This window comes from Perognathus longimembris, chromosome 8 (genome assembly GCF_023159225.1).
Source record: "Perognathus longimembris pacificus isolate PPM17 chromosome 8, ASM2315922v1, whole genome shotgun sequence".
Taxonomy (NCBI): domain Eukaryota; kingdom Metazoa; phylum Chordata; class Mammalia; order Rodentia; family Heteromyidae; genus Perognathus; species Perognathus longimembris.
The window spans coordinates 1,565,354-1,581,846 of NC_063168.1; the positions used below are offsets into that span (position 1 = coordinate 1,565,354).

General features: G+C 45.6%; 1 protein-coding gene across 1 annotated transcript in view; it reads right to left on the reverse strand.

Annotated features, from left to right (window-relative positions):
* The window catches only part of Ncaph (non-SMC condensin I complex subunit H), a 28,565-nt gene extending 16,178 nt beyond the window's left edge, over positions 1–12,387 (reverse strand). Inside the window, exons 1-7 of the mRNA XM_048352314.1 lie at positions 12,345–12,387; positions 8,371–8,611; positions 8,142–8,232; positions 7,032–7,124; positions 6,568–6,706; positions 5,838–5,962; positions 134–320 (exon numbers count right to left, since the gene is read on the reverse strand). Coding sequence (XP_048208271.1) covers positions 134–320; positions 5,838–5,962; positions 6,568–6,706; positions 7,032–7,124; positions 8,142–8,232; positions 8,371–8,606 — 871 coding nt within the window. The 5' untranslated portion in view covers positions 8,607–8,611; positions 12,345–12,387. The remainder of the gene's footprint in view (positions 1–133; positions 321–5,837; positions 5,963–6,567; positions 6,707–7,031; positions 7,125–8,141; positions 8,233–8,370; positions 8,612–12,344) is intronic.
* Positions 12,388–16,493: the final 4,106 nt, after the last annotated feature.

Here is a 16,493-nt window from a genome sequence, read left to right on the forward strand (position 1 = left end):
GCAAAAGAGCTCAGTGACAGTGCCCAGGCCCAGAGTTCAAGCCTCATGAGTGGCCCTTCCCCTTAAAAAAAAAAAAAAAAAAAAAAAAGGAAGGAAAAAAGAAAGCTCTGACAAAAAGCAAAGCTGAATTTACCTTTTAAATCTGTCATTTCCACTGAACCTAAATCTGGTAACTCAGGAGGTTCTTCTGTGGAGAGGACCAGGATATCAGAAGGAAAAAGTAGCTCACTTCTGTAGTCCTGGCAGTGAAGGGTGGAGAGAAATACTCCTGTGTTGCACTTGTCAAATGAAGCTGCAGTCTTCTGGAACATGGGGTCAACCTGAACACAAGAGAGAGAACCCAGGCATTAGGGGAGGTCGCAGAGGACATAAAAATGCTCACGCATTAGGCCTTGCTCATCTGCAGGTGTATCCATGGGACTGCACATGATCAAGAAGGGGAGAGGCTTTCCAATCCAGCATGTAAAATTTCACATAAGAAAGGGGTCAGGGGAATAAATGTATCTTTTCCAAGCAGAGTTCACTGTGAAAAGTGTATACTGTATCCATCCTATTTAGTTACAATTAAACCTGAAATGTATCCTTTTCCTGGTCTCCTTCCACAAGTTGGTTTCTAAGTGAAAAATGTATACTGTATCCATCCTATTTAGTTACTATAAACCTGAAGTGTATCTTTTTTCCTGGTCTCCTTCCACAAGTCAGTTTCTAAGTGGCTACAAATAAAATGCCCAATGTCAAAGTGACACATGTGGTACATGCCTGCAATCCTTCCTACTTGATAAGCTGAGATCCTCAAAGTTCAGTCAGTCCAGGTAAGAAAGCCCATGAGAATTAAGAACCCTATCCTCAATGCTCAACATCCCTGCTAGTAAAGGAAATGCAAATAAAAACAACCCTGAGATACCACCTCACCCCAGTTAGAATGGCCTATACTCTGAACTCAGGAAACAACAAATGCTGGAGGGGCTGTGGGGAAAGAGGAACCCTTCTCCATTGTTGGTGGGAGTGCAAATTAGTACAGCCACTTTGGAGAACAGTATGGAGGTTTCTCAAAAAGCTCAATATAGACCTACCCTATGACCCAGCCATACCACTCCTAGGCATCTATCCTAAACAGCAAAACCCAAGATATCAAAAGGACATTTGTACTTCCATGTTTATCGCAGCACAATTCACAATAGCCAAAATTTGGAAACAACCCAGATGCCCCTCCACAGATGAATGGATCCAAAAAATATGGTACTTATACACAATGGAATACTACATAGCGATTAGGAATGGTGAAATATTGTTATTTGCAGGGAAATGGTCAGAACTCGAACAAATAATGTTGAGTGAGACAAGCCTAGAACACAGAAAACAAAGGGGCATGATCTCCCTGATATATGACTGTTAACAAAGGGAGATGGAGAGACAGTAGAGACCAAGTCTGTGAACACTGTATATGTGCTTGATACATTGTATACTGCATATGGGTCTACCTGACCTAGACAAGGGATGGGAAAACAGGTTGTAAGATATCACAAGAAATGTACACAATGCCCTACTATGTAACTGCACCCTCTTTGCACAGCACCTTGTAAAAAAAAAAAATTTATGTTCAATTGATAATAAAAAAAAAATAAAAATAAAAAAAAAAAAAAAAAAAAGAACCCTATCCTCCCATCTCCCCTTCCCTTCCTCCCTTAAAGTTAACCAGAGTGATGCCTTCCCACTTGTTTAGAGCCCCTCATCTAGAAGCTTGTGTAGATTTAGTTCATGGATTGAAACTCAGCATTTCAAAGTTAACATGTGCATACTAGCCTGTATTAAATCTGAAAACACACACACACACACACACACACACACACACACACACACACTGCCCTTTTAGCAGAACTGAGCCTTTTTGATTTAGTTTGTTTTTCAGATAGGGTCTTGCACTTTTGTCTGGGTCAGACCTAAGACAGTGATCTTCCTCCTTTGCCTTTAAAGTATGTAGTCCCAAGCCTGGCTTTAAAGGAGTGATGGTACTGGGGACTGAACTCATTTGCTAGTCAGGTGCTCTACTGTTGGCCTTGGCTTGTGTTCATTTTTCTGAGATAGGATCTTGCTAACTTTTTTTTCCCCTGAGTTGTTATTGAATCTAGACCTTCCTGTCTCTGCCAAATCGCTACGATTAAAGATGTGAACCACCACACCAGCTAGTTCTTCACTATTACATAGAATTAAGCCAGTGTCAGGACAGTGGTTCTTTCAAGCAGATCAGAGTTATATTCCAGAGTAAATCAGTGGAAAAATGGATGACCGCTGACAGCATAGCTTAGACAGATGAAACCTTTGAGTCAAAGGTTCACAGTAAAGAATTGTCAGCCAAAGCTGTGGGCAGACAACAGACTATATTGTAAAGGCTAAGGCATTCTTAAGTAAATCCTGTCTCTAGCCAAACATGTACTTTCCAGCTCCCTAAAAAAAATAGAACTTTTTTTCTCTGTGGCATTTGCTTATACCTCCATCTAGAAACACCTCCCAGCCTACATGACAAATACTTAGCCTTCCTTTAAGACTCTGTTCAGTTTTCACTTCTCCCATTAACACTGAGGCCTCCCTCCTACTCCTTTCTCCTACAATATGCACCTGCGACTTGTGCTCTGCTAGTATAAAAACCTGAAGCAAAGTCAGATTTGGATCCCCACACAAGCACTTTGCACACAACATACCCAAGAGAGATCAGACACTTTTATACAGAATCTTAAAAAAGAAATCTCCATGACAGCTCCAAGAGGAAAAGCAATTGCACAGCCAAACACTGATAATCCTCTTCCTTTTTAAATCTTCCATGCCTTGGGCTATAAGTTGACAGCAGATTACAGAACAAAATCCTTTCCAGGATTGGAGAACACAGCATTTCTTCATGACTTTTTATTTCACTTGACATAAACATTCCATAGCCGACAGTCACAGGCTGGTAAGAAATGTCACTCATTGCTAACTCTGCTCCTCAGAACCACAAGAGAAGCTAGGACAGGTCTGGGAAATAGTTGGCTTTCTTCAGAATCACATCTGATAAGAAAGAAAGGGCTGGAAAACAGAATTTCCCGTCATCTTATACTTAATAATTCCTAATTTGAACATTTCCCTATAGAACCAAAAGGAAAAGCAAGAATGACAGTGGATTTAAATTCCAGATTACCCGTTAAGAGGGGGAAACTTGGAGAATTGGTGAGGGAAAGATAAGGTAGGAAAAGGAAAGCCTCTTGACATTCACTGACCCACTAGAATCACTTAAGTGTGTTTAGCATATTAACATACATAAAGCCTCTTGACACTAACTGACCCACTAACACAAAACTCAATGTGGATGAGGTCAGCAAGACCTGTTCTTGTTTTTGCCAGTCCTGCAACTTAGGACCTGGGCTCTGTCCCTGGGCTTCTTCTGCTCAAGGCAGGCACTCTACCACTAAGCCACACTCCCAGCCTCAGCTATACCTGTTTTTACAATAACCAGAGACACAGAGCCTTTTCCCAGCTGACACAGCTAACACAAGAGACCCAGATAGAACTTTATACCATCTACCTCTATGGTCAATGTGCACTTGCAATAGGAAAATAAAACATCCTTCTCTGTCATCTGCTACCCTCTTTCCACCCAGCCTGGGCCTAAGTTAACTCCACCTTCTTCTGGCTTCTCCCTGCCTATGCACAGAAACTGCAACTCCTTTATAGACTGGAGCCACCAAGTGGCCCAGAGTATTTCAGACCTATCTACTCTAGCCTACCACTACAGTGAACCCAGCAGGGTCCAACATCCCTACCCTCACCCTTTGTTCTGAGACCACTGGGACTGATATTACTGCCCTTTGACTTTAAAACAAACAAACAAAAAACCCTCACACACAACAATTCTGCATGGCCCAGACTAGCCCGTGAACACTCTCATTCAGGTATTATGTACCCCCCCCCCACCACACACACACCAGGGTGCTTAAGGCCCAGTCAGTCCGTTACCAGTAAGATTCCCTAGATTGCCCACTTCTTTTCTGAAGGTTCTCTCGACCTGCTCGCTCTAACTCATGCACTCCTCAGGGGACAACATCACTCTCAGGGAATAAAATCTGGGGTGTTAGGGGAAGGAAGGAATTTAGATAGGATTTGTGGCTCTCTAAGCCTCAATCTACCTGACAAAATCATATCCCTTAGTATTTCATTTCAAGAGGTAGGAACACGATGTGGGGAGGGCAAGGGCAAGGCGACAGGCTGAGTGGCCCGGCTGCAGCTGAGGCAGGGGCTCCCGGGGTACCCCTACCCCACCCCCACCCCCGGCAATCACTGGCCAGCAGCTCTCTCCTCCCTCCTCTCTTTTGCAGCCATCAACGACATTATCTCCACAAGTCTGTTGTCATCAATAAAATCGGCTGCTACTGCTCACTCGACCTTCATGGCATTTGCTAGCCCCACGACCCCAAATTGTAGCAAGTCTTCTAGATAACCACCTATTCCAGTGTCTACATTCCTCTCTCCTCCTATCTGTTTCTCCAATTATGGAAAAAACAAACCTACAAGGATGGAGAAAGAATAGTAATGAATCCCTGTGTAAATTCCCCAATGGGTAATATTTTGCATAACAGCGCACACTATCTATCTATCTATACATATACAGATATCTCAAGACTCTTACTTGTGTACCAGTTATTAAGCTATTGTCTCTTATCTACCTACCAACCTACCGTTTCTCTCCTCCACTTGGTCCTGCTGGGTTTGGGGCATTTTGGCTTTACTACCAGGTTGGTTAGGGTTTACCAACAGGATCTCCAAGTATCTGGACTATGATCTACCTATTTTAGGCTTCTTGTCATAGCTAAAAGGTATGACCACACTGTACCCAAATCTTCATGTTTTAAACATTTTTCTGCCTGGCTGGCCTCAAACAACAATCCTCCCAATCTCAGCTATAGGTGTGAGCCACCAATGCCTGGCTTTTTTGCTATTTTTATGTGGTACTGAAGTTTGAATTCAGGGCCATGTGCAGGCCAGGCAGGCACTCTACCACTTGAGCCATACCGCAGCTTTTATGCTTTCTGTATTTTGTTAAGTTTTAGTGTGTGCCTGGGCTGGCCTGAACCAGAGTCCTATTCACACTTCCCAAGGAGCTGGGTAATAGGTAGACACCACCACCATGCCTCGCTTTTCTATTGGTTGAAATGGGGTCTTGGGAATTTACTGTGCCTGAGCTAGCCTTGAACTGTGTGATCCTACCAATCTCAGTCTCCCAAGTAGCTAGAATCTTAAGTGTGCTGCCCTACCCAGTTAAACAAACAACATTTTAAAAAGCAAAAGAAAACAAAAGTAGAACACCATTTGCATGAAACTAGTAATTCTTGTTCATTCTTTAACAAGCATTCTTTCAGTGAATTTCTTAGGATCTGCTAGATGATAAAGCTGTTGAGACCACTTAGCTTCAAATACTAGCTCCTACACTAGATACATTATTTGGGCATGTGACTTAATAGTTTTGTGCTTTAGTTTCCTCTTTATTAAAGTAATAAGGATGCTGTGATGGCGATGAGAGGTAACACAGTATGGGCTCAGGAAAGCATATGGTTCCCAGTGTAATTACAACAAACATTAACTGTCATCACCACTGCTACATACACTTGGAAATAAAACTAAATGTTTGGTCATCAGATTTCTCTGTAATTTTCTTTCTATGTCTTTTTCAATCATTATAAAGCTAAGGAATGTCAGAGATACCAGATGAGTAGTTTACTTTGAGGCTTGAACAAGCACCGACAGGCTTAAGTCTCAGCTCCAGAGGATCTGAATTAGTCAGAGACCACAGTATGCATATTCTTCCTCACCTCACACTTTCTTTCTGTTTCTGAGACATTGAGGTTGTTTATATTCTGCTCGATGGTTTTGTATGAATGCTTTTTCTTTGGCTTCAGGGTCTTTTTGGTTGTTCCTGTTTCAGTAGCACTTCCATCTATAAGAAAGAATAAGATTGTGTACTGTAAGAACTGCTCAGAAGGGGCTGGGGATATGGCCTAGTGGCTAGAGTGCTTGCCTCGTATACATGAGGCCCTAGGTTCGATTCCCCAGCACCACATATACAGAAAATGGCCAGAAGTGGTGCTGTGGCTCAAGTGGCAGAGTGCTAGCCTTGAGCAAGAAGAAGCCAGGGACAGTGCTCAGGCCCTGAGTCCAAGCCCCAGGACTGGCCAAAAAAAAAAAAGAACTGCTCAGAAGCAAGTGACTGATTTTACTAATTCAAGTTCTTCAAAATCCTAAGGAGTGGCCACAATTTAAACATGTGAAATTTTATCAAATGGGAGGGGAGGGAGGAGGAAAGAGAGGAAAGGAGGAAGAACAAATAAATAAAACAATTATTATTAATCATGAGTTCTCTACATAATCAAGTAAGCTAGATTTCTGTGATTTTCTCACACAAACTATATATTCTTCCGTAACGTCATGTTTTCAATAACACTGATTTCTTAGGACTTCACTCCAATATGTCTGTCACTCAAATTACTACTTGGGAATATGTTAAAAAATAAGCCCCTTAAATTCAGAGTCCAGCCCACATACCTGCACCATGGCCCTCTACTTCATCTGGAGGTGGCGCATCTTGGCCCAGCCCTCCAAGGACTCTGTATACGTCAGCATGGACAGCGTCCACACGCACAGCGTAGATCTTGGTGCTGGCATCCAGGGCACCAGCAGCCACCTACTCAAACAATTAGAGCTGTATTCACAACCATGCAGGGAAAAGGCAGTGCTAAACAATTAGAGCTGTATCCACAACCATGCAGTGCTAAAGGAAGCAAAACCTAACAGATTTTATACAATGTTTACTTGTTACACACACAAAAAAATAAGATGCCCCTAAGACTGATGGGAAATAAACATATCTGTTTCTCTGCATTTCATCAATTAAGGTAAAATAACTTGCAATGGGGAAAGTATTTACAGGATTTCATTGTTTTATGCTAAGCATTAGAAATAATTAAGATTTTAAGTCAAATGTAAGAGAAAGTGCATATCCTTCTTACTTTAAAGTTAGTTGGTTCCGTGTCCTTTTGTTTAAGAATCTCTGACATAAAATCAATCAAGTGCAAGCCAAAAGCATTCTTGGTAGTGATTTTCTGAAAACAGAAAATTGTAGAAAGGTTTATTTAGTTTGGGCACTTAAAAATACTACTACTCTGAACAGAGGAAGCTAAGTTTGTACATAAGAATACCCAAAACAAGTTTGATAAGAAATGTACTCACAGAATAATTCTTTTCATTGTGACGGTTAAAATGCATACTGTGAGGGCTGGGAATATGGCCTAGTGGCAAGAGTGCTTGCCCAGCATGCATGAAGCCCTGGCTTCTATTCCTTAGCATCACATATATATAGAAAAAGCCGGAAGTGGCGCTGTGGCTCAAGTGGCTGAGTGCTAGCCTTGAGCAAAGCCAGGAACAGCGTTCAGGCCCTGAGTCTAATCCCCAGGACGGGGGGGGGGGGGGGGGGGCGGAGAATATATATATATACACACACACACACACACAGAGATAGATGTATATGCATATATATGTATGTGGGTGTGTATGTTGTAACTTAAACCCAATTTAAAAAATGTGCTCACTACCTTATTATGTAATTGTTAAACCGTCTGTATGTCACCTTGACAATAAAATAAAAAAGAATACTCAAAGTGAGGTGCCGATGGCTCATGCCTGTGATCCTAACTACTCAGGAGGCTGAGATCTGAGGATCACAGTTCAAAGCCAGCCTAGGCAGGAAAGTCCAGGAGACTCTTATCTTCAATTAATCACCAGAAAACTGGAAGTGGTGCTGTGGCTCAAGTGGTAGAGCCTGGAGCTGAAGAGCTCAGGAACAGCACCCAGACCCTGAGTTCAAGCCCCACAACCAACAGAAGGGGGGAGAGGAGGGGAAGAAGCAACACTGGAAAGTAAAATAATTATCATATACCCTCCACAGAATCAAGGAAGCTATATTTCCCATTATTCTAGCTAGTGGTTCATAGCTGCAATCCCAGCAACCCAGGAGGCTTGAAGGCGGGAGGATCTTGAGTTCAAGGCTACCTGAGCTACGCAGCAAGAACCTGTCTCTAAACAAATGTGAAATCTTCAAAAATAAACCAGCAAATACTCACATTTTCAGTAGACAGTTTGATACAGGTGGAATAATGCTCTGTAATCTGTGTGTTTGTAAACTTAGAGATGGTAGTAGAAGTATCAGTACTCCTAAATGGACAGCAAAAACAAAAACATAGCAAGAATCCATGATAAGAGAACTTTTCAAAACCCAGAACCTAAGATTACCTAAGATTACTACAGCAGGGCCCACAATGCAAAAGAAAGCCAGTCCAGAGATTCACCCACCTGTTGGAGGGGGAGGCTACCAAACAAGGCGAGTCTGTGCTGAACTGCAGGTCAAGGAGCCTGGAGCGCCTCCGCTGCATTCGCTCCTTCTCGTCGTCATTCTGAGGGAAGTCATCAAGGACTGGGGTGCCAGGAGTGCTAAGAGGGGCCTTCCTGGGCATGGGCATTGAGAGCACCCGTTCTGAAGGAGAGAAGGCACTGCGGGGGCGTCCACGGGTCTCTGAAGAGTTATTCATTGTGGCTGGCAGCAAAAGAATAACACTTGCTTAATTCAATGGAACAGTTCCTGAACCTAAGATTTAGGCCTGGTAGTGGGGGGAGCCTTACAGAATGTTCCCTAATAATATCTCCTCTTTTTCTAATATATGTTAGACCTTCTAGAGTTTGGGTTTCTTGGGTGAGAGGATGGAGCAAAGGTGATAAAACAAACAGACCCTTGGGAGATATTGTGAATGCAAGAACTGAACGGGATATAAAGATGAAAATAGTACTGACAGTGTAGTGCAACTGTAGAGCACCTGCCTTGCACGTGCCAGGCCCTAGGTTTGATCCCTTCACTGTGTGTGTATGCAGGGAAGAGGGAGAAGATAAAACTGCTGTCCCTAATACACTCACAAACCAACAGGACAACAGAAACCTGTCCCCCATAGTGTCGGACAAGGGAGACACAGATGTTGAGGAAGTGTGAAGCATGGCTATAGTTGAACAGGTCACCTTCAAATCTCTGCTCCTCAATGTCCAGTGGGAAGACAGAGAATATCACAAACATGCAAAATAAATACACTATTTCAAAGAACTACCCTCAGATTACTTTGCTAATTGCAAAAGCACAGTCTTTTATAATAAAAGATTTAGCAGTTAGCACATTAAGCAAGTATCTGAGTGTAGCTAGACTAAAAATGAGACATAAAACTTACTATACTCTGAAATGATACAAGTTTTAGTATCATCCAGGAAATATTATAGCCAAATATGTTTAAAATTTAACCAATGCTTTAAAACTAACTTGCAGTTTTAATAGATACAGGAGACTGATTAATAAATTGAATACTACAATGAAACACTGAGTCAAGTCTAGATTGGGGGACAGTGGACAAGATAATGGGCTTTAAAGTCAATGTTGCCAGACATCGGTGGCTCATGCCTGTAATCCTAGCTACTCAGGAGGCTGAGCTCTGAGGATCAAGGTTCAAAGTCAGACTTGGTAGGAAAGTCCATTGGACTCTTCTCTAATTAACCACTAGAAAACGGGAAGTGGCCCTGTGGCTCAAGTGGTAAAGCGTTAGCCTTAAGCTCAAGGACAGCACCCAGTCCCAGAGTTCAAGCTTCGAGACCAACAACAACAAAAAAGAAAATCTTGCTTTAACCTCATTCCATCCCTTACTAGCTAGAGAAATCTTAAAGAACTCAAACCTGATAAAGGGTATAGTTCAGTGGTAGAACATAAGGCTCCGAGTCTGATCCTCACCATTATATGAAAAAAAAATTTAAGAAAAAAAAAAAGAATGTACAAACTTTAGCTGGTTTGGAATTGATGACACAAAGAAAAAAATACACATAAACATTATGATATACTTTATAGGAACACATTTACAAAGTAACACTGGGGACGGTAGCCCAGTGGTAGAGAGCTTGCCTAGCATCCACCAAGCCCAGGGTTTGGTCCCTAGCACCACTAAATTATCGCCCATGTGAAGGGAGGTGATCATGAAAGGGAAATAAGAATAAATGTAAGAATGTAATAAATGTAAGAACGCTTCATAATCCCCTGTGGTTCCCTATAAGTTGAAGTGTGTGGTTAGCAACATAACTCACCTGAAGCCAAAATGAACAACAAATTGTCAAAATAGGAAGGAGACAAGAGACATTTTTAGAGGAGAAGAAAAAAATCAAGAGGACTTGTGACTGTGGATGTGGGCACTGCAGAGTAAGGAAGGGAACAGAGTCTTAGAGAAAAGAGACTTTAACAAAAATGGGAAGCATAAAGGAGGAACTTAACAAAGGAAACTCAAGCTGGGAATTACAGGCATGTTTTAATTCTTCAAATCTTTTCATCTTTGCCTTTAACATTATGCATTATTAACAGATGTTACTGAGCTCAAAATACTCCCTTGTAGCTCCTTCTTTGTCTCCCACGATTTTTCATTCTCTTGGGTCTGGCCTTCATCTTTACTACTTCATGAAAACACTCTTGTCATCATCAACTACAATTTCCATGTTGTTATAGGCTCTGGTCATTTCACTGGCCTCATCTCTCTTGAGATTCAGGAGCATTTAGGAGAGCTTCTCTCCTTCTAGAAACACACTTGGCTTCAATGAGATCCCTCTCGAGTTTTCTCAGCACATCTTTCCTTACTCAGCTTTAAATATGGCTCCTGAGTATACTCACTACAAGGTCTTTCAATGCTCTCCCCAGTTCCCAAGGCTTTACTATCTATGATGATAATGATGATATAGTAGTACCCATTTTTTTTCTTATCCATGTGTTACTCCTAAGTGTCAAACTCTTACGCAACTGGCTGATTCCTCCACCCAAACATCTCTACAGTAACTCACACTTAACCATGCCCAAAACATAATTCCAGTTTCCAAATCTCTTACCAGGTAGGGCCTAATAAGCCCTACCTGTCTAACATCACTCACTAAGCTTAATAACAATGCTCTAGTTCAGTCCTACCCAAACCAAGAGCTTCCTTGCCTTCTCATTTTTACATGCTTCTGCCTCAAACATGTTCCTAAGTCTCTGTTTAAATCTCTTCCCCGAATTACTAAAGGACCCCCCATACTCTGCTAGCCACAACACCCTAGTCTTCCCATCCCGCATCTCCAACTGTCAGGATACAGTTAGACAAAAGAGATGAGAAAATAAGAGTTTCTTCAAGGCCTCAGTCCTTAAAAAGGAAAAACACAGAGACCTTGGGAAGAGAACACAACGTCTTAGAGACTCACAGGTGACCAGCCTATGTGAAGATAAAAATAGCCCACCAAGACAAATGCAGCAGCATACTCAGCAGAAACTATGTTGGAAATGGGCTATACAGCTTGTGGGTAGGGATGGGAGGGAGGGACTTGGAGAGAACTGCCACCTGTTTAAGTCTGCGCCCAGTACCCGAGTTACCTAGGTAAGTGGCACACCTGGAGGCAGGTACCTCCGCCTTCTCTGAGGTCACATCCAGTCCACCTGGCCAGACCTCCCACCTTTCCCTATATAATCTGGCTCAAGACGAGTCCCCACTCTTTTTCCCTTCTTCCTTCCCCTCTGCCTCCCCGTGCCTCCATCTTGCGTGTGCTGGCAGTTTGCTCTCCGCCTGAGCCATGTGGGGGGTTTCCACGCGTGGAGCCCTGCCGGGGGTGGACCTTACAAGAACAAAGGAAGGGGTGACAAGTTCCAAGGAAGACAGGTACTCAGCACCTGACTTACAAGACGGTAACTCATCTATCGGTACACGGCCTTTATAATGTCTTTTGTTTTTTTAAATCCCACCAAGGTCACAGATGTCATCAGAGGCCATGGATGTCCTAAGGACCGGAGCAAGTCTTTGTGTCAGCCTACAGTGAACAGACAAGAGTGCCTGGAGCCAACACCTGGGCGCCCAGCGCGGCCCGCCCCGCGTTCCCGGGTGGGCCGGGCTCGGGACGCCTACCGCCCGGGCGGCCTCCACCCCGCGGGCCGGACGGGGGCCGGGACTTGCTCACAGACCTCCTCAGCCAGCGTGTGCCGAGGGCCCCGAGGCGGGACTCCCGGTCGGGGCTCGGGGAGCGGAGGACGAGGCGCGCTAGCGCCCGCGTCCCGCCCGGCGGCGCCCGCCCTCCGGCCGGCCCGCCCTCCGCCGGCCGCCGGCGCCCCGAGGCCCGCGAGGCCCCGCTCCGCACTCCCCTCCCGGGCTCCCGGGCCGGCCCTCCGGCCCGAGCGCCGCTCCCGCGGCGAGCCGCGCCCGCCCGGCACGCCGCAGCCCCCTCCGGCCCGGCCTCACCCGTGCCCCGAGCGTCCGCCGCCGGCCGCGTCGCCACAGCGGGTTTTAAATCGCGCGCGTCGGGACGCGCGAGCGCGCTAACGGCCGCGTGACGTCGCCGGGGGCGGGGCCGAGCGCGCGCCTGCGCGGGACGCCGCTCCCCGGGCGCGCGGGCGGAGCGCCGGCCCCGGCCGCCCGGGGGCTCCCTGCCCGCGGATTGGACTGCCGGCTGCGACGGGGCGGGTAGGTCCCTCGCTTTCTAATGGCGAAGGCGGAGGAAACGAGCCGAGGCACCTGACACCGGGGCGAGAGGCGGTCCGAGCGGGGAGAGCGGATGCGAAAACGAGTGTGTGGTGCAGACGGTGCTGGCACGCGTGGGTGAGAGGCCACGGGGCGTCCATAGCATGCATGTGTTCTTTCGATAATAAAGGTCCCCGCTCCACCCACACGCTTGTGAGAAGCTTCCTGAAAGCCGTCACTACCCTCTCGCCCCGTGTGCTGGCCCCGGGGTTTGAATTCGGGGCCTGGGCCCAGTCCCCGAGCCGCCCCCCCCCAGCCCCAGCTCCACACCTGGCTTCCCCGGGAGTTAGTCGGAGATAACAGCCCCACAGACTTCACTGGGGACGGCAGTTTGAAGTCACGGTGCACCGACGGAAAGCAATAATTTAGAAAGTGAGCAGAAGCCAGGCACCCGTGGCTCGGGCCTGTGATCCTAACCACTTCGGAGGCTGAGACCTAGGGTTAAAGTTTGAAACCAGGCTGTTCAGGAAAGTCTGTGTAACTGTCATCTCCAGTGATCTGCAAAAGGTCAGAAGTCGGGGCGTGGCTCAAGTGGTAGCAGGCCAGCCTGGAGCCAAAAAGCTAGAGGACATTACCCAGGCCCTGAGTTCGAGCTCCAGTACCAGCAAAAACAACAAAAACCCAGAAAAGTATGAAATGCTGCATCCATTCAACAACATCTGACCCCACAAACGATATTATGTGAGGGAAGGCCAGGACAGCTCCCTTTTTAAAAAAAAATTTTTTTTTAAGCCAGTCCTGGGGCTTGGGCTCAGGACCTGAGCACTGTCCCTGGCTTCTTGTTTTTGCTCAAGGCTAGCACTCTGCCAACTGGAGCCACTTCCAGCCTTTTCTGTATATGTGGTGCTGAGGAATCAAACCTAGGGCTTCATGTATATGAGGCAAGCACTCTTGCCACTAGGCCACATTCCCAGCCCCAGGACAGCTTTTCTTAACTATCCCTAAAACATCCTTTAATTTCTTGTAACACATCTGTCACATTTTACACAATATGTCTCATCAAGGAAGGATGCTATTGGCATTCAGAGTGAAACTTGGTTTTTTAGCCTTAATAGAGTTTCAAGTCAGAGCTTTACGCTTTGGCCAGATACCACTGAGCCATGTCTCCAGCACTGTTTTGCTGTTGTTTTGTGATTATTTTTCAGATACGGCTACCTGAGTCCACAATCTGCCAACTTTAGGCTGCCCATAGTTGCTGGGATTACAGATTCGTGCCATCCTCTCCACCTTCCCTGTCAGAGGAATTCTTGTAGACTTCCTTCCCTGGGCTGGAATCTCAATCCTACTAATTCCTCCTCTCAAGTAGCTAGGACTATAAGTGTGAGCTATCTGCCCCCCCCCCATGCAAAAATTCTCAACATGGGGGCCTCTTCTCATTGTAGGATTGTTCAGCATCCCTGACTCCATCTGACCACTAATTGCCAGCAGCGCTCCTTCAGTCATTTGGCAATTGAAAGCTTTGCCCTTTGTTAAAAACGAGTTTTAAAAAATTATTGGAGCTGGGAATGTGGCCTAGTGGTAGAGTGCTTGCCTAGCATGCACGAAGCCCTGGATTCAATTCCTCAGCACCACATAAGCAGAAAAAGCTGGAAGTGGCGCTGTGGCTCAAGAGGCAGAGTGCTAGCCTTGAGCAAAAAGGAGTCAGGGACAGTGCTCAGGCCCTGAGTCCAAGGCCCAGGACTGGCCAAAAAAAAAAAAAAAAAATCAAGGGAAAAGTGAGATAAAGGTAAGAAAAGGAATTTAGTGTCCTTCACCTCCCAGTCACCCACATCAGTACCCAGTAGTTGGATGTTTCCTGCATATACACACACACCTATGCACACACCATACACACACCTGTGGGAACCCATATATGCAGAGCCATAAGGTCGGCCTTAGAGAATTGGAACGCACTGGAACGCCATTCTGGGTCCCTCGGAATGCTGAGGGCAGCCCTAACAAGACCTATTGCGCATGATCTTCACTGGACCTTGGAGCTTGCAGGTGGCCTATTCAAACTGGCTGTTTACTGCTCATCTTCACATCCTGTGTTCGGGAAGTCACTAATCCTAGGTTTGTTCCCCCCAGAGTAGTGCCCTTATCTCTTAAAGATGGCTACCTTGCTTTCTGCACGTACTCCCCTATTTGATGATTAGTAAAAGCCCTGTTCAGGGGAACCTCTAGGTCTGTTGCTGGAGTGAGGCAGCAGGTCCCCTGGTACCCCAAAACCAGTTTCACGGTCCGGTCTCCATCACTGCTCTGCTCCCGGCTATGGCGGGACAAGGCGCCCAGGATGGTTTGCAGCACACACCCCATTATTGTTTTGTTTTGTTTTTTTGCCTCCTAATCCTTTCAATGCAGGCCATTCTCCTTTCTGTCCACCTCCTTGTTAATCTGATCTCCCCCTTGAGCTCATAACGGTGTTTGCCAAGTATAAATCTGGTCTGTCATTCCTACTTGTCCCCAGCACTTCCTCCCTGAAGTCTAAACCCTTCAAAGGTTCCATTGTCCCCTGTCCCCGGGGACTATATTTTTGCCTGGGTGGGGGTGAGGGGGTGGGGGTGGAGGGAAGAATTGTTTCTTTAATTCTTTTAGCATTTTCTATACTGACACGTAAAATAAGATGAAACTTAAGTGAGTTCTTTACAAGTCAGTCATTTTATACATCTGTCATGAAAGGTGAAAAATCTATTATGAAAACTGGACAACTTATACCATAAAAAAACAAATTAGAAACACTTCATAAAAAGATGTCTAAATATAAAATGAACTGCTTCACTCTTAGGGCCCTTTGGATTTTCCGGAAGGCTGTTTGAAGTGATGGAGTTATTGTAATAACATCAGTGGGCGCTTTGCCCTTCAATGAGTGTCTTCACATCCTCCTCTTCTGGGTTCTGATGTACACATACTGCTTCCTCAGATACGTGCATCCCGGTACTTACTCTTCAGCTGTCCGTTTATGTATTTCTCTGTCTGCTCCATGGTCAAGTTCATGTAGCCATCCAAGCAAGCCAGGACCATTCAATCTACTCCAGTGGCCATCTGATAAATAGCTTTAAGAAGTCATTGGGGGTGCTGGGAATATGGCCTAGTGGTAGAGTGCGTGCCTAGCATGCATGAAGCCCTGGGTTCCATTCCTCAGCACCATATAAAAAGAAAAAGCCAGAAGTGGTGCTGTGGTACAAGTGGCAGAGTGCTAACCATGAGTAGAAAGAAACCAGGGACAGTGCTCAGGCCCTGAGTCCTAGGCCTCAGGACTGCGACCAAAAAAAAAAAAAGAGGAAGAGGAGGAGGAAACGGAAGAAGAAAAACAACTCCTCATTAGGGGTTTGCTTTTGACTCACTTTTTTCCCCCAAGTCCTGGGGCTTGAACTCAGGGCCTGGGTGCTGTCCCTGAGCCTCTTTGTGCTCCAGGCTAGACTCTACCACTTGAGCCACAGCGCCACTTCAAGCTTTTTCTGAGCCAGGCTGCCTGGGCTGGCACTGAACCATGATCCTGAGATCTCAGCCTCCTGAGTAACTAGGATTACTGGCGTGCTACCTGAGTTCAGCTTTTCTAGACTTTTTTTTTTTTGCCCGTTCTGGGCCTTGGACTCAGGGCCTGAGCACTGTCCCTGGCTTCTTTTTGCTCAAGGCTAGCACTCTACCACTTGAGCCACAGCGCCACTTCTGGCTTTTTACTAGTTTATTGGAGATAAGAGTCCCACAGATTTTCCTGCCCCAGCTGTTTTTGAGCCTCAGTCTTCAAATGTCAGCCTCCTGAGTTCACAGGATTACAGGTGTGAGCCACTGGCACCTTGTGTCACTTGAGGAAAGTGGGAACGGGTTTGCTCTTCAGGCTTCCGTGTTTTCACTAAGTACAAGGAGTGGGAGGGTACTAGGTGACAATGA